The 22,658-nt window shown below is 44.7% G+C and overlaps 1 protein-coding gene across 6 annotated transcripts in view; it reads left to right on the top strand.

Moving 5' to 3' along the window:
- The window catches only part of GPATCH2L (G-patch domain containing 2 like), a 67,868-nt gene that overhangs the window by 26,292 nt on the left and 18,918 nt on the right, over window positions 1–22,658 (top strand). The window contains exon 10 of one of the 6 annotated variants that reach the window (XM_081863922.1): window positions 945–1,185. The exons of the other annotated variants lie outside the window; for them this stretch is intronic. Coding sequence (XP_081720048.1) covers window positions 945–1,066 — 122 coding nt within the window. The 3' untranslated portion in view covers window positions 1,067–1,185. Of the gene's footprint in view, window positions 1–944; window positions 1,186–22,658 lie in introns of those variants that run through there. 6 annotated transcript variants of the gene reach the window in all.

The raw sequence follows: 22,658 nt of genomic DNA, 5'->3' as shown, positions 1-22,658 counted from the left end.
TGGTTTTATCGTGCCTTTTTTCAGTCCTAAGGATGTCCAAAGTATGAACAATACACTGTTATCATAAGACAAAACAACTTGAAACCAGGTTTGTGCACTGGATGCAACTGGATCCTGAACTGAATTAGATCGATTTGGGGCAACCTGGAATTTAGCTAGATTGGGTTGAGGCATCGCTGGATCACCCCAGGTCAGCTCAGATCCACCCAGAGCAACCCAGGGCCTTCAGATGGAGGACATCGTTGCAGTGTAGGGTGGAGAGAAAGAGACATATAGGCTGCCTGTGTGTATCTCTTCCCCCCAGCCAGCATGGTTAATGGTCGCATACGATGGGAGTTTGAGCCCAACAGTGTATGGAAGATCACAGATTGGCCACCTCTATTTACAGTCAGCTGAGCTAGAAATGGCCCTCTCCTTTATTAGAAAAGAATGTGAGGGGAGAGATGAGAGCCAGTATTCCAAAGAAGCAAGATATCTTTCTGTGTTTTTGTGTGATACATGGGGCATTCACATCTCTGGCCAAAGGATTCTTCACCCCCTGGCATGCTTTCAATCAGCACTGACTTGGACTTTTCCTCTCTGACTAGCTTGTTGGACTCAATTTTCTTTCACTGTAGATCTAGCTTCATGTGACGATTTTTTGTGTTGGCAGTGAAAGATTGGTGTGAGTCACCATTCAGGCCCAGGCCTGAGACCGAGGGGGGGCTGTACAAGCAAGGATGCCCCATTTGGATTAGACCGTGCCTCCAAAACAGATCTCTGGCTGAGCCCAACAGCTCTCATCTCACTTGTTGACCAGGTCCTGCTTCAGTGAACTCCTTTTATGCAACCCGTGTGCCCCAGAGAGGTGAAGGACACAGCCTGAGCTGGCTCCATCAGTCAGCAGAACAAATGGGCTTGCTCTGCCTAACATCGGGCCATCTCGGATTCCACCTCTTTTATAGAGATGAGTGATGAAGAGAGGCTCGTTCCGCTTTGCCGCTGTATTAATACACATCAGGGGCCAGCTCCCGGCACTAAATCACGCTACTGCATACATCTGTTATCGGACTCCTCACCACCGTGATGAACAAGACTGCAGATAGAGGCTTCCTCATGTCATTCTTTATAGGATTTTCCTAAAAGAATAAATAGCTCAAATCTCTGCCAACACTCTCCCCTGTCATTGTGATGAATTTAGCTTCTTTCTTAAACATGCAGCAACAAATCTTCCTTTGTCGTAGACCCCTCCCCCTCCCCACCTACAGAAAGTTTTGTTGAATTTGACTGAATTTAGATGATGATAGTCAGGCCACTTAAGATGCATCCAGTGCTGGCAACAGAAGCTGCAATCTGGAGGGTTGTTTTTTCTTTTAACCTAATATATATTTATTGGCACCCGTACAAGGTCATGCCCACTTACTCTGGGTGAATCTGGAACTACAATTGCTTGGCAATCCCTAAGAAACGGTTCACACATGAGAACCCTATGTGACCACCTCACGCTTCTAGAGCAGCTGCCGTCCCTAAAAATGGGGTTATTATATACACCACTGTTGCCACTCCACCGTGGAGACCCTAAGTCACACTTGCACAAGGGCTTTTGCAGTTCCACATGCTCCCGGGGCAGTTGTGTGGGCAGGTCAGATGCCACAAATAGTCCTCAATTGAAAGTATGGTAACATTCTACTTACTCTATTGCTGGGCAGTGGTTGAGGCCTAGGATATTATGCAGGCTTAATAGCAGGGTATTGTAGCAGGCTCAATAGAATTTGATTCTTAACTAGACTTGGAGACCGTCCCGCCCCCTCAAAATACCTCCCAAATCTACCTGAGAAACAGTTTTATGTTCCCTTGTTTTAGGCATGTCTCATAGCCTCACAGTTCCCCATAGCTTATAAGAATGTGAGTTGCATTTGGACCCTCTTACAGCTGGGCTTCCATTTGCTCATGGTCCACCTTTCTTCAAGGAGGAGGTGGTTTCATTAGTGGCTTTTTAGGCAACATATTCTTGTTCAATTTATTTCAGTCACTTCAGTAGGACAAATAAAAGGATTGCTAGTTTTCTTTCCACCGCTTTCCTGCAGCATGGGTAGACACTGCAAGGTGTGCTCAAGCTGCTTCAGTGACAATCGAGTGAACGTCATCCATTTTCTTTTGTGCAGGCTGATTTCTCTTTTAGCAGGAGAGTTTGGCTGCATTTCTGACGAGTTTAAAATGGTGCTTAGACAGGTTCCCACCTTTATCCCTAAAGTTGTTGTTTCACTTTTTCCACAAGGAAAATGCGTTATTTCTTTCTGCCGACTGCATGTTTGTGGCAGATCACGTATTCTTTGAAACATGGGTCTTTAGAAGCAGAATAAAGAATCGAAAGCAAGCAAGCAGGTGCCAATTTGTCCAAGCCTGATCACAGAATTTTGGCTGTTTGGGCAGAGAATTCAAATTTCTGTTTGATGCAGAATAAACAGAACCTTGTGTATATTAAACACAGAACAGGGACTATTTATTTGGTCAGGTCACTTCTACAGCTAAGAGCAGAGGTGAGTATCTGGATGTTGTTGGACTACAATTCCCATCATCCCTGACCAATGGCTGTGCTGACTGGGGCTCATGTGAGCTGTAGTCCAACAACATCAGGAGAGCCATGGGTTCCCCATTCCTGGGTTCGAGCAAAAGAAAGTCTTAACTGCTGGGAGCTCTCTAGTGCTGAAACCAGGAATGGTTTTCAGAAGTCTGGCGTTATCCATAACATGCTTTAAATTGGTACTGTTCTCCCTTTCTGTCCACCCCCATGGCACCCTGCAGTCTGCATAAAGAGGAGGGTGCATTGATGATGTTTTTGTGTTTTTATTGTGACTGCCCGCCCCTTCCTTCCTCAGCAGCACACTGGCTGTGAGCAAGGCATTTATTGGCAGAGGGTGTGGCTTTCCACATAGCGTTTTGAAATGCAAATAATGAACAAATGAAACAATGCTTGGAATCTACATAGTATTCTATTCTTTTAGAGCCCTGTAAACCTGGCTGAAAGTAAACAAATAGGATAGGCAGTCATGGCCGTGGAAGCATACGGTGGGGATTGGCACCTAACATTTGATGTGCAAATTGTACCTTGCTTTGATGTTCCTGTTCATTGTATTTCTCTTCCTTTTTTATTGTGATTCAGACCCAGGCCCGCCTGTGCCACACTCCCAGAGGCACCAGAACTGACTGAACAGGCAGAAGCCATTCATCAGAGACAAGCTGCAGCGCTACTACCCCAGGCAGCTTTCTAAGAAAATGCCACAGGAGATGGTCCTTGACTGCACTAGATGGAGGCAGCTCTTCCTTTGTCAACTAGTTGGGCTTTTTAATATGTTGGACTTTGGAGTATGTCAGAATTTTCCTTCTGGCAATAGCTATCTCTTCAGTGTTAGCATGTGACACACACCTCTGTCAGCATGATATGTTTACCCCACTCATCCTGCAAATCATGTTTGTAAATCTATAAAAATGCATAATCAGTGTTGGGTTTTTCCATATTTCCAGTGTTCCTGCTATTGCTATGCAAGTATTTGTCGCACACTCTCATTTCTAGCCCCAGAAGCTGCTTGGTGGCATATGCAAAATGGTATTTGGTTATTGCAGGCGCCTGTCTTCGTTGCAAAGCTCTTCATTTCTCAGAGACATCTCAGTTGTTAGCAGAGTCCTGTGTTTAATAGGAGAAATTCTATTTGCAGTTCTTTAGGGAAGCTGAGCCTGTGTCTTTTGTAAGCAGAAAAGAAAAGAAAAGAAGCCAGCAGTGATCCCTGACCTAGAGTGGAGGTTAACAGAGGATAAACTGTTTTATCTGAACTGGGTGACTTGAATTTTATATTGGGAACATTTCCAAAAGCAACGTGTTGGTCAGTATTTTGAGGTTTGCTTCCCCCCACTTTAATATAGCATTATTGTTTCAGTTTTTCCTCCTGTATCACTGGGGTATCCTAGTATTGCTTTTAAATTATGGTTCCTTCCTTGCGATCCTCTTTCCTGTGTATCCTACTGCATGAGCCAGTGGAACCATAAATGCAAAAATGGGACTGTCATGTCAGGAAGCTTTCCAATATATAACCTTAAAGCGAATGACAATGAAATGGACTCTACCAACAGTAGCTTTTTCTGTTTTGGAAACTATTATAAGAATCATTTGAGACAGTAACCTGAACTCCATAAGTTGCTATGAGAATAGCCTTTTAGATGTGTGGTTTCAAAATAGCCTTTGTGGATGACAACCACTTGCTCTGTTGTCTTCAAGCTGGGATGTTTCCTGCAGTATAAAAAAGGAATCTCCCCTTTTGGCAGTATGTCCTCAGAAGCACATACTGTGTTTTATTCTACATTTCCTGATTACAGTGTACTCACTATGATGTAGATGTGTTATATAGTAGAGAGTGGTGCCTTCTCCCAACAACTCTTTCATTGCTATCCTTTTCCCAGTATATGTGAACGAGGCTGCAAAATAGTCCCAATTCCTAGATGCCAGCATCAAAATGAGAAGTCCCGACAACCATGTTATTTTTCTAGCACTATTTACATTAGAGCACATCATCCTCCTCCTTCGATTATTGTCTGGAGCCTTCCTTGTGGGGTTGTTTTCTCAAGATGTGCCTCGGGACGCATGCGCAGAGTCAACTATTATATTTTTTATTGGATCCTGTTGGCTTGAACATATAAGGAGAGGGTGATTTATGCTTGCAGGCTTTCTGTAGGCATTAGGTTGGCCTCTGGAAATGCTGGTCTAGATAGGCCTTTGATCTGATCCAGCAGGGCTTTGCATATGCTCTTAAGGCCAGAGCAAATGGAATCAGGCTTGCTTCTGTGCATACAGACCCTCTTATGAGAAGCAAATCAGTGTTGTTTCAATGTAGATGAAGGGTTAGCATGTTTCCCTTATTTTTGCCTTACAACTCATAAAACGGAAAGGGTGATACAGGCACAAGAAAATGTTCTTGCTGTACAAAAATGATAGTCCCGGAGAGCATTTTTGGTTGTGTTAATGAATTTGATCTGGGTTTATCAAATAATTCAGAGCAGCTCACGCATGCCTTACTAGAAGAGTCACATTAGTGATGCCTTGCCTGTGTTTGAGCCTTTTGCACCAACCATGTATCCCAGGCACAAGCTCTGATCTTCAAATGCTCTGAGTCCTAAATACTCTGAAGTTGACTGAGCAAAGGAGCCTTTTAATCCTGTGTGAAGAATGCACGAGACAAGGATTTATTTGAATGGATCGGTGAAGTCTTGAGAGACATTGGAGAGCACCACCATTATCAATGCATTGCATCTGTGTTACTCATGTTACTGTCTCCTGTGCAAACTCCCATGTAAATGAATGTGAGCTACCATCTTGTTTTTTGTAGCATATCAGACACACCTATGTTGCACAATAGGCATTAGCCTGTGTCCCAAATATCTTGTAAAGCTTTTTCTGTGTCTAGAGTACGGAATCAGTAGTTGTTGGAGCACAGGTTAAGATGGGGTTCAGATGAAAATAATCAGTAACTGAGTTGCATTAAGTGATGATGAGTTGCACCATCACCAATTCCTTATTTTGTTTGCACTTAAAACTAGCTTTCCCCATATAACACTTGTAAAATATAACAAAAACCTGTACCTGGTTGCTTCAAGGTGTCTCAAACGTAGCCCAAACTTGCTAGTGTGTGGCTTTGTTACTGAGCTTCTCTGAGATTTTTATTTCCCTTAAAAGAAATAATTTGTAAGAATGTAAAATGCTTATATTGAGGTGTACAGTCACTGCTATACTTAACGGGCCACATACTCAAATAGGATGATTGTTTAGCATGTGAACCATGTAAGCCGGACCTTATGAATTCCACACAATAATTTCCACAGAATAAAGGGCAGATTCTTCTTTAAAGGAATGCATATTCTTTTAAGGAGAAGAAGCTCAATTCTGTGACTAAAATACATTTATGCAAGTAATGCATATTGTGCCAAGTTCTGACTGCAATGTGGGATATGGATTTCTTTTTAAAATACATGTTTTACCAGGTGGAGGAGGTGGCAAGCAACAAAGTAGAAGCAACGAGAGGCAGTAAAAGTGTGAACAGAATCTAGAGGGCATCTGTAACAGCTGCCAAATTATTATTATTATTATTATTATTATTATTATTATTATTATTATTATTATTATAATGTGATCACACAATTGTGGAACCCACAGGACCCTGTATATAAGTGTTTGAAAAATTACAACCATGTAACAAGTTGAAAGATTTTCTGTATTGCACTGTGGGTCCATTCAGGCATGTTCTCTAGTCCAGGCATGTCCAAAGTCCATTTCGGGGTCCTAATCCGGCCGGTTTAATCCAGCCCATGTGGCAGTTTATTTCCTGGGGTAAAATCCCCCCAAACCCTCAACAACTTCAGCCCTAAAAATGGTCAACAACTTTGGTCAGCCCTCCCGGCCCTTTGCTTCATTAAATCTGGCCCTCTTTGAAAAAAGTTTGGACACCCCTGCTCCAGTCCTTCAAATCAGTTTGTAGGATTCAGTACAAGTCATACCTCGGGTTGAAGTTGCTTCAGGTTGAGCGTTTTCGGGTTGCACTCCGCGGTGACCTGGAAGTAACGGAACGCATTACTTCTGGGTTTCGCTGCATGAGCAGATGCTCAAAATGACCCATTCGCATCCAGAGGTACCACTGTATTTCTTTTTTATTTTAACCTGCATACCAAGCTTGTGGCATGCCCTCCCCCCAAAAAAAATAATGTAATCAGCTGAACATAGTTGCTCACATTGTGACAATTCATTTGGGAGATACAAGTTACTTTTAACTTATACTGTACGACACGATCTAATAATCATAGGCTACTAATTCCCTACAACAACAGCCACATTAATTGGGTCTGGATAAATATTGTGAATGGGGACACACATCCAGATGAGCATCGCCATGAGCAATGCATGGGATAGGCTGATACTGTGTGCATCTCTCTCTTGCTAGATCAGGTGCCATTTTTGTTCTTATCTAATGAAGTTTATTTCATGCACAAGGCTTCTAAACTGATGCATGTGTGGAGAACCTGGATAAAGAAGTGTTTCTCCTTTATGACACTAGAATTTGGAGGCATTCAATGAAACTTTTAGCAGATTCGGGACACTAGTGCTAGTGTGGTGTAATGGTTAAGAGTGGTGGACTTGTAATCTGCTAACCGGGTTCGCGTCCCCACTCCTCCACGTGCAGCTGCTGGGTGACCTTGGGCTAGTCACACTTTTCTGAAGTCTCTCAGCCTCACTCACCTCAGAGTGTTTGCTGTGGGGGAGGAAGGGAAAGGTGATTCTTAGCCGCTTTGAGACTCCTTAGGGTAGTGATAAAGCGGTATATCAAATCCAAACTCCTCTTCTTCTACCCCCCCTTCTCCCCAAAAGTCTTTGTTCTGTGCAGAATTTATGGAATTTGCTGCCAAGAGTTATGATGGCCAGTAGCTTATACAGCTTTAGATGGCATTAGACAAATTAATGGAGTAAAAGTCTTGTCAATGGCTACCAGGCATAATGGTTATATGCAATTTCTGGGATCAGATGCAGTGTGCTGGTGAATATCTGTGGCTCATAAGAGTGGCTTTTCAACAGCTGCCACGTGCATAATGCTCTAAACTTGCTGCATGTATCCATGTGAGCAGTCCTATATGTTCTGACTTCTGCATTGGGCTCCAGCATGCGTTGGTTTTGCTACCACAGGCAGTTTTTGCCAATGGCATGTGGATAAACCAACAAGGAAAAGCAGTATCTAAGGCAGCTTGCCGCATAGGGCAGCTGCCCTGTGCATATAGCTTCATGGAGCTCACACATGGCAAGAGGAGCATCAGAAACACTCCCTAATATCCCTCACCCTCAACATTGCAGCCTGGCATTGCAGATCTAGGAGCCAAATGCACATAATAGGCTGCTTTCAGTTGTAACTGGATGTTTGCGCTTACCTTTGGCACTTTAGCATTAAACTGGAAGCAATGCTGCGAAAATCTCCATGCTGACCTATTCTATCTGTATAGTGCAAATGGGGAAGGGGCCAGCCCAGGCTGAAATTTTTGCCTAGAGTAATGGAGCTGGATGCATATCATGTTTGGGGGGAATACCATTGACAAGCCCCATGCAGAGCTACTTAGCCAGGGCCTACTTTCTGGCCTAGCCACATTGCTCTGCATATGTCATGTTGCCAAGCATTTATCTTTTAAACAACAGCTTCATGCCTGGGAGAGGCAACCAGTTAGTTGCCTTTGTAACCAAATTCCTGAAAATGAACATAAAAACATTCTTTACAATTGAAAGGTGTGGGTGGCAAATTGCTGTCCACCTATTTCCCTCCTTCATTTGTTTTCTACAGCAGAACCTTAATTTTCACATTTCCTTAGACACATTGATTTGTGATGCCAAATGCAGTTGTCCGGTGAACTCATGGGAACTCTGTTTTGCAGGTACTGTACTACGGTTGGACTTTGTGTTCTTTTTGCAGTATTTTGTGAATGCTTATTTTAATCTGTATGTAATATGTCAGTCATATCACAATTTGAGATATCCAAGGCTTTGCATCAATTCATGTAGCGTTTCTGATTTCAGAGTGGAAGAGCTTAGAATAAGTGCTTGCATTGAGGCCTGTTTCTCATGGAGGTGGCAAAACTTGAGACTAAGCTGTAGTGCTACAGACTCAGATGGAGGCGCTCATGATTGAATGCTTTCTTCATGCCAAAAATGTTCTCTCCATGTAAAAAATAATAACCATGTACATTTGGGCAGAAGAAAAACTGGATTGTGTCTGGCGCAGGGTGACAAAGATAGTAAGGGGCCTTGGGATCAAGTCCTACATCTGAAGGTTGAAGGTGCTGAGTATTTTTAGCATGGAAAAGAGGCAATGTGAATGCTACCTTGAAACATTGAAGATAGATCTAAATGATGGAGCACATTTGTTTTCTGTTGCCCCAGAAGGTAGTACCTAAACAAACAGGTTCAAATGATAGGAAGGGGGAATTTGACCAAAATTTAGGAAGAACTTCAACTTATCCATCTGTGGAACAGACTGCTTTGGAAGGTGGTAGATTCTCCATTAGGTTTCCAATATGAAGTTGCTTAGTTACCTGTTGGGAATGCTGTAGCCATGAATTTCCTACGTCTCATACGGGGGTAGGAGGAGATGCCCTTTTAAGGTACGTTCCTCTTCCTGTGAATTGACTGGGCTAAAGCCCTTGTTGACAAGTAAAAGGATTTCTTTTGTGAGGAGAATTCATCGTGTAGGCATTCTGCAGTCTGGAGCAGTAAATTCCAGTGACATGTTTTCCATCTTACATAGAACTTGGCCTCTATGTGTGAGGGTTTATTGTTATGTAGGGTTTATTCTAAGTTTGCTCACTTCCCTTTTATTTCTTTTAACTCCATGAAGCTGCTCATATGAGTAAGCTCTGGAAACTTGCTAAAGGACAACTATTCTGAGCAGGAACATGTCCTGTCTTCAAATGATTGGGCATCCTTGTGCCAGTTTTGTAATATAGCAGACACTTCCCTTCTACAGAAGTTATACTCCTTGCTATCTCTATAAGGCTTCTTGACTACACAGAAGTCGCTTGTGGGTGAATCAAGTTTTTGGCAAGTCTTTCATTCTCAAGGCCTTTGCAAACGCCTTTTGGGGCCAGTGACATGCTATGTTGTGCTTCTGGAATTTATTTTAGAAAATGCTGTTTAGAGAGCAGCTTGCATAATACATTAAATAAAGATCTCCTGCTAACCATGACATGTGTTCTTTTTAATTGTTGGCAAGTCTCCATCCAGATGTCAAATTCCCCTAGTGCTCAGTCTGAGCATGGTGTGAAAGATACTTTAGCAAAAGAGGCATCTCCAACACAATAGTTTGGCACTACAGGAGCTGTATGGATGATCCGCACAGGAATTGGTACAGTCTGTGCAGATTAAACTAGGGTTGCCATAAGTATGGAATTTTTTGGACATAGACAGTATTTGGCCCTTGTAAACAGCATCAGGGTGGAAATCGCTGAAAGCTCATCAGCTTTGGGCAAAAAAGCTCAACAACTTTTGTGTCCAGATGTTCACTTTTTGAAATATGGCAATCCTAATTAAGGATGATGGGTGTTAATCAGAAAAGCCTGCGTAGTGAATTTGAGGCTGATGGAATGACTGCTCACATTCTTCTCTACGCAGGTTATGGTATACAGTGCTAAGATGTTGATACATTTTAGGTTATAAACAAGTACTTCCTGTACTTTTTTCTTCTTCTGTATTCCTAACATCCAAATGAGGTAAGTCAATCTTTCTGCACTTGTGGAACTCAGGCTGGGACATTGTGGAAAGAGATTGCTTGTTTGCTTGCAGTATGGCTACATATTTTGTAAGATTTTATTCTCGCGCTGCTTCAGGTCAGAATTTTACAGAGTACAGCGCAAAAACTTATTCATACATAATGATGGTTTCCCAACAAATCATGGCTGCCTCCTTCCTTCTTTCCTATGCCTAAACACAAAGCTTGACTTTGTTAAACCATAGTTTCACGTGATGTCCCAACTCAGTATCTGATTTGAACGATCTCTGCGAAGGTATCTGAAGAAGTGTGCATGCACACGAAAGTGTGCATGCACACCCAGAACAAACTTAGTTGGTCCCTAAGGTGCTACTGGACAATTTTTTAATTTTTAATTTATTTCAACTGCACCAGACCAACACGGCTACCTACAGTGCAAACTATGACACTGAATTAGGTGAAACCAGCTTTGCAGTTTTAGCAAACCACAAATTATTGAATTAGAATGAAAAAGGGGAACGGAGTTGGGCTCATGTCTGAACAGACTATGCAAAGTAATATACTTCTGAAACATCACATACTCTAAAAATTCAGCACACTGCCATGTTTCCATGAATAGCAAAGCAATTGAGCATCTTATTTTAGATGCCAGAAGGACAGGAAGGTTTATATAGGTTTTGCCTCTTGACACTGATCTGCTGAACGTAATTGAAAATGGGCTCACTGTGTTCACCTTGAGATTATTTTTATTTGTTACTGTGCCCTTCCCCCCTATTTTTTGTCTTTCATGGCATTTGAGAAGTTAGTTACATGGTAATAGTAATAGGCACTGACAAGACTTGTATAAGACAAAAAATGGACTTTACCTATTACTCTGAGACAGCATTTAATGTCATAAGAAGAACATGAATGAAATGAGGAACTGCTTGTGTAATGTTAAAAGGTTTTAACATTCAGTCTGCTACTGGTGGGAAAGAAATGCAGGAACATAAAAAGGATGGTGCAGAGGGCCATTGCTCAGTGGAAGAGTGCGTATTTTGGGTGCAAGATTTGATCCCTGACATTTGCAGATAGAGCTGAGAATGTTTCCTGCCTGGAATCCTGGAGAGTCGCTGCCAAGTCAGGGTTGGCAGTACCAGTGCTCTGACTCTGATGTCCCCTACAAAACAATTGAGGCCTGTTTTAAATTGGTGATTTCCTTTTATTAACAACTGGAGCCCTCTAAGCAATTCTAGTATGCAATCTTTGTTCACTTCAACCTGGCTGTTGGAAAAGCCCTATTGATTGGAACAGTGGGAAAGGCATATATAGTGGTACCTCTGGTTACATACTTAATTCGTTCCGGAGGTCCGTTCTTAACCTGAAACTGTTCTTAACCTGAAGCACCACTTTAGCTAATGGGGCCTCCTGCTGCTGCCGTGCCGCCGGAGCATGATTTCTGTTCTCATCCTGAAGCAAAGTTCTTAACCTGAAGCACTATTTCTGGGTTAGCAGAGTCTGTAACCTGAAGCGTATGTGTCAGGGGCTCAGGAGCAGAGGCACAGGAGAGGGAGGAAATGGAGAGCGAGGGGGAGGAATCCGAGGGGAGTGTAGGCGGTGACAGTGGTCAGAGGGATTCCATGAGCCTCTCCAGCGAATCGGAAGATTCACAGAAGGGAGCGCCGATGGCCAGGGCAAGGGGGGTGCCAAGGGGGAAACCCCAGAAGGAAGGGGCCAGCGGGGACTCCCAGAGCAGCAGTTGGAAATCAGGACCAGCTTCCCCACCAGAGCGCAGTGGGGGGGAGGAGTCCCAGGCATCGGGACCAGTGTTCTCACCACCAGCGAGAGGAGATGAGTCAGGATTGACCACGCCTCCATCGGAGAGCGGGGAAACGGTCAAGAGGAAAGTTACCGGCTGGGCGCGCGCGCCAAGTTCAAATGTACAGGCGAGCGGCACAGCAGGTAGCCCGGATAGGGAACCAGGTCCTAAAGCCCGCCGGAAGGAAGGGCAAGACTCAGGGGGGTCAGCGTCAGAAGAGTCCAGAAAGGATGAAACCCCAGGGGGCAGAAGGACCCAGAGGAGGAAAGAACAACGGAAGAGGTGGAGTAAGGCTAGAGTCTTAAACTGGTGTCTAGGGGGCGGAGACTCAGATGGAGCTTCGCCGGTCTAGGTTCTAAGACGTAGAGTTGCACGCTGCGGTTTGGAAATGGAAACTAATCTTCAATAAAGACTTTTATACGTTATTACTGACTAGCGTTGGTCCTCTGTGAGCTGGGACCTAGAGGCAACTCTGACAGTATGTAACCTGAAGTGTATGTAACCCGAGGTACCACTGTAATAGTTGTGCTTGGTGGATATATATTTTGCCTGCAAATATTTCTGATTTCCCCTTTTTAATATGGATTGTATTAGTGAAGCCTTACCTGCGTCTGAATCATTGACAGCTACCATGCACCTCTCCTGCCAACCTAGCAGTTCGAAAGCACGTCAAAGTGCAAGTAGATAAATACGTACCACTCTGGTGGGAAGGTAAATGGCGTTTCCGTGTGCTGCTCTGGTTCGCCAGAAGCAGCTTAGTCATGCTGGCCACATGACCCGGAAGCTGTACGCCGGCTCCCTTGGCCAATAAAGCGAGATGAGCGCCGCAACCCCAGAGTCGGCCACGACTGGACCTAATGGTCAGGGGTCCCTTTACCTTTTACCATGCTCCTCAGATAATCTTAAGTGGGCACATTCGTACTTGAGTTAATCAGGTTTCAGTCACCTGTCCTGGATAACTAGACTTCACATCTCAATGGGATGGAAACATCTTGACTCTGTTGCCCTTGCAACTTAATGAATGAGTGCACATGGACCCACAAGGCGAGTGAACTGTCCCAATTTATAGATTGTCAGTGTTGTTGAATAGTGCTGACATCAACAGCCATGGGCGGCAGACCACCACCCTACACTGGCCCCTGACATGCAGAATTGCTTCGGAGCATTGTAGGAAATTTAGATGGTGGGTGGATCAGTTGCCTGTTGAAGGTCACACCGCTGCCACCATCACCGCTCAATAATCCCAGTGGGATTCACAGGCAGGAAGCAGCTGACCAGATGGCTTTTTTTTTTTTTTTGCTGAGGGCTTCAAACCTGGAGCCAGACCTCTTTCTGAATGTGTTGCCAATTGTAGCTGTCTTGTAATAAGCACAGCTGGCCATTGGGAGATGACATGCTGAAAACAGGGGCAACTCTTCAGGGCTGCTTGCTAGCATATGTTCCTGCAGAAACCAGTGCAGGACTGACTACTGCAAAACACATGAGTGCATCATGCAGCAGCTAGAGTCAGGAATGGCTTGGTGTGAGAATAAAGATGAAATATGCCAATGTCCCAATGTTTTTCGTTTGTGAAATGTTGCTGCGTATGGCCTAGCAGTGAAAACCTGTGGCTCTTGAAATCGCAGCCAAAACCAAGATTCCTGAGCAATACATGCCATATTGGCTCTAGTGATGGAATGCAGCAGGTCGTAAGTGTGAATTAGGAAACGGGTTTGAAAACATGGCTGAAGCATTGATTTAACAGCATTGTGCTATTGACAGCTGTGTGTTCAATCCCTTTCCTATTGATCCCTGATACGGAATTCACCTGTTTCTCAGCTGCCATATGTATAGCTGGAGGCTACTTGCTTCTGACTACCAGTCGCTGGAAATGGCAGGAGGGGAGAGTGCGCTTGGGCCCTGTTTATGGGCTTCCCACAGGTATCTGGTTGACCTATTAATAAGACATTTTCATCCAGGTATCCATGGTGAAATCAGGATCTCTTTCCTAGACAGTCACGACCAGTTCACTCCCCATTTGGTGTATAGGATTTTTCTGACCCACGGGCAGACAATGAATTGCTGGACCCATGCCAGATGGCTGCTTCTTGGAGATACTGCACTCTGCAGCAAGAGGTGCAGAGCCTGAGAGGTCTCCTCATGTTCAGGGAGCGTAAAAGGGCTCCGCTAAGACTGAGCTCCTAATGGATCAAGCTGTCTGCTCCCTGGGCCCTGTCCAAGGTCCTGAAACTCTTTCCACGAACTTCCCCTGTTCTCGGGAATTCTAATCTTGACTGAACTCTACTTTTCTGCAGATTGCCTGCTTGATTTCACCCTCGTGAACTGCTTGTGGGAACCGGAGACAAGCTCCTGGCAGTTGCCAATGGATGGAGGCTCTCCACAAGAGGATCATGAACCCATGTGGCAGATCCCTTCAGATGCTGTAGCATGGAACTCTAGCTATTTGGGACAGCCTCCTTGTGGCAAGTGTTAACAGGCACACCACCCCTGCGTTCCTTGCTATGCAGAAGATGGATCAGAATCTGCTTCATCTAAAGCAGCGTTTCCCAAATTTGGGTCTCCAGCTGTTTTTTTAACAACAACTCCCATCATCCCCAGCTAGCAGGACCAGTGGTCAGGGATGATGGGAACTGTAGTCTAAAAACAGCTGGAGACCCAAGTTTGGGAAACCCTGATCTAGAGAGTCAGTGTATTATGGTGTTTGAATGTCGGATTAGGACCTGGGAGACTAGGGTTCAAATTCCCATGTGGCCACAGAGCTCACTGGGTGACCTTGGGCCTTCACTGCCTCTCAGCCTAACCTATAGAGATTAAACAAAGAGGACAGGAAACCATGTGCAGCCCCTTGAACACCTTGGAGAAAAAGGTGGGATATAGGCACAATAAATTAAACTAAACTAAATAAAATAGATGACAACCGTCTATTACTCCATGGATTTGTATAGCTATTTAGGCCACAATTTAATTGCTTTTGCTAAAATAAAGGCTCACATTTTAGAGTTTAGTGGCTACCTGCTTACACCAGGCCTCTGACTAAAAGCTCACAGAAACCCATTGGTGGATGACAGTTTGACTTGCAGCTGTGGGAAAGTCTTACCCTGAGTGGAGATGTAAAAATTAAGCAAATGGATTTCCCCCCTCTGGCACCGGATACCACCTCTTGCTATTCCCTTCCCCTGTTTTCCTCTAACGGATGGGGAAAGCATTAACTTGGAATAATCAATGTAACTTCCTGGAGAGCCCTTTGAGTAAAAGGCTTGTCATGTTTCTTCATTTAGTGGAACAGACGGGGGCCTGTTGTCGGGAGGCCTGGGCTGCTCCCCCTGCAGATAGATGCTCCCACTTACAAAATGTGCTCTGCAGACTGATTGGTCGTGAGCTGTTTGCAAGCAAATGCTTCTCTTCCAGGAAAAGTTCTGGGACTTTGGGATCGCGCTGCTGAGAGCAATTAGCGCTGCTGAGAATGCTGGGATCAGGAGACAGGGCTTCTTGAACATTTGTCCTAGTGAACGTTCCCCAGTTGAGAGAGACCATTTTAGCCTTCCCTAAGAGGGAAACACGCATTGGTATGTAACTTTACAAAGGCCCTTAAAACTTCTCTTAAACAAGAGCAGTCTGTTTGCCATGCTAGCAAACTAGCCAATGTGGCGTAGTGGTTAGAGTGTTGGACTAGAACCTAGGAGACCAGGGTTCAAGTCCCCCCTTGGCCGTGAAGCTCTTTGGGTGACTTTGGGCCAGTCACCGACTCTCAGTCTAACTTACTTCACGGTGGGGATTAATTGAGGAAGAGGAGGAGGAGGAGGACAACAACTGTGTGGGCCACCTTGGAGCAAAAGGTGATCTAAATGCAAGAAGTAAAATGTTTCTTGAGGTTGTAGCCACTAAACGCATTGCACAGACAGGGCAACTTCCCCTCATGCAATGACACTTACCCTCCCTCTCCCCCGACCCCCTTTGGGAATAAAAAGAGAGCTACCTGCCACCAACTGCCCTGTGGGAAAAATCCCAGGGGAGTATGCAAGGACATCAGACAAAGGAGACATTAGGACCTGCTGAACATCCTGTTGGACTGACCCTTTGGAGCCATCTCCGTTTCTGGGCACAATTCAAATTGTTGGTCCTGACCTTTAAAGCCCGAAACGGCCTTGGCCCAGTATACCTGAAGGAGCATCTCCACCCCCACCGTTCAGCCCAGACACTGAGGTCCAGCTCCGAGGGTCTTCTGGCAGTTCCCTCACTACGAGAAGTGAGGTTGCGGGGAACCAGGCAGAGGGCCTTCTTGGTAGTGGCGCCTGGCCTATGGAACGCCCTCCCATCAGATGTCAAGGAACTAAACAACTGCCTGACTTTTAGAAAACATCTGAAGGCAGCCCTGTTTAGGAAAGTTTTTAATGTTTGATGTGTTTTTAATATTCTGTTGGGAGCCGCCCAGAGTGGCTCGGAAAACCCAGGCAGATGGGTGGGGAATAAATATTATTATTATTATTATTATTATTATTAATCTACCACTATCCTGATACCTTGCTATATGTTGATATTGCTAAATGTTTGTATGTATATGTGTTTTTTCCAATGAGAATTGATGTTGCTTGTAAGCTGCCTTGTAGGGTTTTGTACCCTGCAAGGAGGGATGCAAACAGCTATCTCCCTTTTCTTTTCCTTGGACTGCTATCGTGCCATGCACCTTGCACGTTTTCACCATGGCTCCATGTCTGCGATGTCTCTCATCCTTAGAGAAATGGGTCCCCTACTTGTGTGAATCACTGGAGAGGGAGAGTAATTTCTCCCCACTTCTATTTAAATACCAGGATGGAGCAGGCAGACTTGTTCAAGTGCATCAGACTTTGAAAGGAAATCCACAACTGATTAGTGAGCTAAATCCTGCTTCCGTGATAAACGTCCTGTTCCCCCCCTCCTCCCCCCCTTCCAGTTTGGGAGGGATCGAGTATCGCCTTTTGCCAGTTTGGTTTTTCTTCCGCCCCCTCCTTCCTGTCCAGCCCCTTACCACGATCTCTCTTCTCTCTCTGCGCTCTGGTCAGGTTCTTTAAAGGCAATCATTGTCAGCATTTGTCATTAACCTTTTTTCCCTCCGTTTTTATTTATATATAAAAAAGAGAGAATGCCAGAGAAACCAGGAAGCAATGGTAACAGCAGGGCAATTGCAGATGAATAATGAAAGGATTCATCACAGCCGTACCTGGATATATATATTTTTTGCAGCCAAGCGAGACGGATTCCCATCACAGCTCGGGGACTCGTTCCACACAGCCACTCATCTTTCATGCTGAAGGGGAAGGGAAAGGTGGAGACAGTATCATTATGGATATAACTGAGCTCTGAAGTGACTGGTCAAGGTTGCTGCTTCGCTCACGACACAACTGCATATCGGACTGGAATTCTATATGCATACTCGACTGTTATCTGGCAAAGCAGCTGGTCCTTGGAATTCGTAAGGGTTTATTTGCAGAGAGCAGTCAATGTATATAGATCACAGAACCATAGAGTTGGAAGGGACCCTGAGGATCATCAGGTCCAACCCCCTGCAATGCAGGAATATGCAGTTGTCCCATACAGGGATCAAACCTGCAACCTCTGCTTTATCAGCACCATACTCTAACCAATTGAGCTATCCAGGCTGATAAGGGATGACAGTGACAGGAAATCTATGGTCCTCCAGATCGTATTGAGCTCCCAGTTCCCATCACTCCTATCCAGAGTGGCTAATCATCAGGGGTGATGGAGCAGCTAGAAAGCCTTAGACTCCCCACCATTGGTCTATGGCAGGGTTCCCCAAACTTGGGATTACAATTCCCATCATCCTTGACCACTGGTCCTGCTAGCTAGGGATGATGGGAGTTGTAGTCCAAAAACAGCCAGAGATCCAAGTTTGGGAAACCCTGATCTATGGAAACCTTTTATTTAAAGTTTAGTAGAGGAATAAGGTTTCGGATGACCAAGGGGAGGACAACAACATCATTTATATTCCACCTTCCCTCCAAGAAGCCCAAGAGGGCTGTACATGGTTTCTCTTCCCATTTATCATCACAACAACCCTGTGAAGCAGGTTGGGCTGAGGATGAATGACTGGCCTGAGATCAGCATGTGAGTTGAGTGGGGATTTGAGCCCTTGTCTCCCAGCTCTTAGACTGACACTAACCACTACGCCACACCGGCAAGGCTGTTGCCTTGGAGCAACATGCTTTGTATGTAAAAGGTTCCTGGTTCCATCCCTGGCATTTCTAGATAGTGCTGGGGAAAGACTTCTGCCTGGATCCTAGAGGGCCAAAATCAGTGTTGAAAATATTGCACGAGATGGCCAGTGATCCAACTTGGTATAAACCAGATCCCTATGTTTCCTAATCCATTTGTCCAGTAATACTATCCTCCCGGGTGAAAAATGTTATTATTTGCTGATCAACTTTTCAGCTTCTGTTCTCCAGCCTTTTGTTCTTTTCTTCTGGTGTCCTCAAAACTGTGAAGTTAAGCTAACAGAGTTTGTGTGACTATCCATCTTCCTCTGTGCTACAGAATCAAGAAGAGTTCGCCTAGTAGACACACAATCTGTTGTTCACCCAGCAGTAATTCCTACTGCGTTCAGCTGGGCTTACTGCCAGTTTAGTTTGCATAGCATTACAGGCTAAGAGTCGTCTTCTTCTTCTTCTTCTTCTTCTTCTTCTTCTTCTTCTTCTTCTTCTTCTTCCAGCCAGTGAGATGAATGGAAAGACGTTTTCTTACTCTTCAATTTTCTGCAATCTTGGCTGATTAGAGCTAGCCTGGGATGTGTGACCAGATATGCCCAAGATGTGGTGGATGTGTAGTTACACTAGGGAGTGGCACCTGCTGTTCTTAAGGAGGCAGCAGTTACTCCTGATCTCTCAGTAGCCTTTGATATCTATCCATGTTATCCTGTACCAACCCTGTGAAATGGGAACTGGGGGCGCTGTCCTTCAGTGGTCCTATTCCTGTTTTCACGGCTTGTTACACAGCATCAAGAGACTGCCTGTCAGGTCCCTGGCAATTGCATTATGTGTCCCATAGGGTACATCTTGTCCCTACTTCCATTTACCATGAATGGCCATTAGGAGATGTGGAGCAAAGTGCCATCAGTATGTTGATGACACCCAGCTCTATTTCTTGGTGAGACCGGAATCAGGTATCTGTGCAAGCCTGGGATCAATCTCTGGATACAGTGGGGGGCTATATGGGGGCAAATAAGGGGGACATCCTGAGATGGCTGAGGGAACAACCTGAGAATACTAAACTGTGAGAGTATGTATATGGAACCAGAGTATATGGTTCTTTTTTGGAACTTCACAGTTCTCACCAAAGGAATATTGCATTCCACTTGTGTAGTTTCCTCTTCCAAAAAGGCTTTTTGGTGGATTATTTTTTATCCTAGTCTTTATTTGTACCTCTTTAGAGAAGCTTCTACTTATATATGTTTTCATTGTTAAATGGGATTTTCCATGGCAAATGATTCACATATGAAATCCAAACCATCCTAAATATCTTTGCAGAAGCTTACGAAAAGTTTGGCCTATCACTCAACATCCAAAAAAACCAAAGTGCTGCACGAACAGGTACAAAATAACCCCTCTGCAGCACCACAAATCCAACTCAATGGTGTAAAGTTGGAAAATGTTGATCACTTCTCCTACCTAGGCAGTTTATCTTTCCACAAGGGCCAACACTGATGCTGAAATCCAGCATCACCTGAGATCTGCAAGTGCGGCTTTCTCCCAATTGAAGTGCAGAGTGTTTGAGGAAAACCAAAATGCAGGGAAACCAAAATGCTGGTTTACAAAGCTATTGTACTACCAACCTTACTATATGCTTGTGAAACATGGACCACTTATATGCCATCTCCAGCTCCTCGAAAGATTCCATCAACGGTGTCTCCGAAAAATTTTACACATCACTTGGGAAGACAAGCGAACTAATATCAGTGTACTGAAAGAAGCAAAGATCACCAGTGTTGAAGCAATGATTCTTCAACATCAACTTTGTTGGACTGGTCATGTTGTGTGGATGCCTGATGATCGTCTTCCAAAGCAACTACTCTATCCCGAACTTAAAAATGGAAAGCGTAATGCTGGTGGTCAACAAAAGAGGATTAAAGACTGTCTCAAGGCAAATCTGAAAAAATGTAGTATAAACACTGACAACTGGGAAACGCTGGCCTGCGAGCGCTCCAGTTGGAGAAAAGCCTTTACCAAAGGTGTCATGGGGTTTGAAGATGCTCGAACTCAGGACGCAAAGGAGAAACATGCTAAGAGGAAGGCATGCTTGGCAAATCCACAACGTGATCAACTCCTGCCCGGAAACCAATGTCCCCACTGTGGAAGGACGTGTGGATCCAGAATTGGCCTCCACAGCCACCTACGGACTCATTGTTAAAAGCGTGTTTATGAAGACAATCTTACTTGGCTACGAGTGATCGAAGAAGAAGAAGAAGAAGAAGAAGAAGAAGAAGAAGAAGAAGAAGAAGAAGGGATAAATGGGGTAGTATCAAGCAGCTGTAAAGCTCACTAGCAAACCATAAATTTTGAATAACCCTGTTGAATAGTTTAGAAAGATAAACATTCCATGCTTTGCTTTTGCATTCAACTGCAGTATAAAATGTATTTGCTCTCCCTCCTCTCTACTCATATGTTCACATCAGTGAACTTCCAATCAGTGCTGCAACAGTAATAATTTGTGCTTGAGCTTGCTTTTCCTCCCTCCCTCCTGTTCCTTTTTCCTTGTGTGTCGTGTCTTTTTAGATCATAGAGCAGGGAAATCTTAGGACTGATTTGTGCAAGTGGCTCAGAACCTTTTTGGTGAAGGGGTCAGGTTTAAATGCCTTTAAAAACAACAACAGCTCAGACTGGATCTTGTAAAAGAGAGGGCACTGTAGAATTTCCTACAATGTTAATTCTGGAAACATTTGAGATGAAAGGATAAAGCTCTCTGTCTCTCTTCCTGCCCCTATCCCAAGCCTTCAATAGTTGTAAAATATTGAAGGTAGGAAAATAATTGTTCTTGCTGAAGGCTTGCACTAAGGCACACAATCTTCTCCCAGCCATGCAGGCCCTTTTCAATTGGAAATATTTAACACTCTATTAGTTTCTGCTTTGTTCTCGAATGTATCAGTGATCATAATGTTCCCAGAGGCAACTCAAATGATGAGGGCTTCACTGGTGCAAGTTTGCATAACCTGCTCTGAAATACTTCAGTTCTTATGATGTATCTCTCAACTGAATTAGAACTGCCAAATGTGTGAACTTGCCTGAATAATGACTGTCCTCACCTCTTGCCTCTGAGCCTTGTTTGTACCACAGACACAGGGTGTGCTTGTGTGTGTGTGTGTGTGTGTGTGTGTGTGTGTGTGTGTGTGCGCGTGCGCGCGTGCGCATCGAGGGAACCTCAGGCCCCTCCAGGCCTCTTTATTTGGGCTTTGGGGCTGTCACCAGAACACACTCCCTCCCAGAGGACATTCCCTCCTTGAATGATTTTGCGTGACTGGAATGTGCCCTCCAACTGTGACCATGCCTCTCGCTTGCTTGGAAGCAGGACGGAGAGGTGTGTTCACATATTTGTGGAAACCTCCAACCTTTGAATAGATGGATTGTAAACATTGCTTGGCCCACTTTTGCCTTTGACCCTGCCCACTAAGGCTATGCAGCTGCCAGGAGGTTGAGCATAATGGAACTGGCCCTCGAGTTGAAACAGGTCTCCCTCCCTGGATATACAAATATTAGGATAATTGTATGAACCAGCATATAAAGATAAAGGTAAAGGGACCCCTGACCATTAGGTCCAGTCGTGGCTGACTCTGGGGTTGCGGCGCCCATCTCGCTTTATTGGCCGAGGGAGCCGGCGTACAGCTTCCGGGTCATGTGGCCAGCATGACTAAGCCACTTCTGGCGAACCAGAGCAGCGCACGGAAATGCCGTTTACCTTCCCGCCGGAGCGGTACCTATTTATCTACTTGCACTTTGACGTGCTTTTGAACTGCTAGGTTGGCTAGCTGGGACCGAGCAATGGCAGCTCACCCTGTCGCGGGGATTCAAACCAGCATATAGCCTGGCCTTAAACCCCAGTTCCTCAGATAGCATTGGATGGTGGTATTCTGTCTCGAGAATTTACTTGAACCTCAGGTGACAATAATGGATCTAGGAGCACCCCCCAAACTAGGAATCTGCTCCTTCAGGAGGAGTGCAACCCCATTCAAAGCAGACAAGCTTCCCAATTCCTGGACCTTGGAGACCCCCCCCCCCCAACTGACAAGGGATTTTGCAACAGGACTTTCCCTCCTCTCTTCCCCACTGTCCCTCCCTAAATCAGCACTATATTGGATGCAAGCCAATGTCTCCAGTTCAGCCAAGAAGCTTTAAGCATATTCACAAAATGGCTTTAGGCAAGCCACTTTCTCTCATGGGTGATGGAGAAAAGGCCTGTTCAAGTATTCCAAAGAATGCACAACCTGGGGAGAAGTAGTGGTCCTTTATAGCTAGTTATTGAGTGGGTGTAGACATGGGGTATGTGAGCGTTGGGGAGACGTATTCTTAACCTGTGGCCATTTAAATGGGTCAGAGCATATCAAGGGGCTCCCCTCC

Source organism: Podarcis erhardii (assembly GCF_964252035.2).
Source record: "Podarcis erhardii genome assembly, chromosome: 1".
Lineage (NCBI taxonomy): Eukaryota > Metazoa > Chordata > Lepidosauria > Squamata > Lacertidae > Podarcis > Podarcis erhardii.
This window is presented reverse-complemented; position numbering and strand designations above follow the sequence as displayed.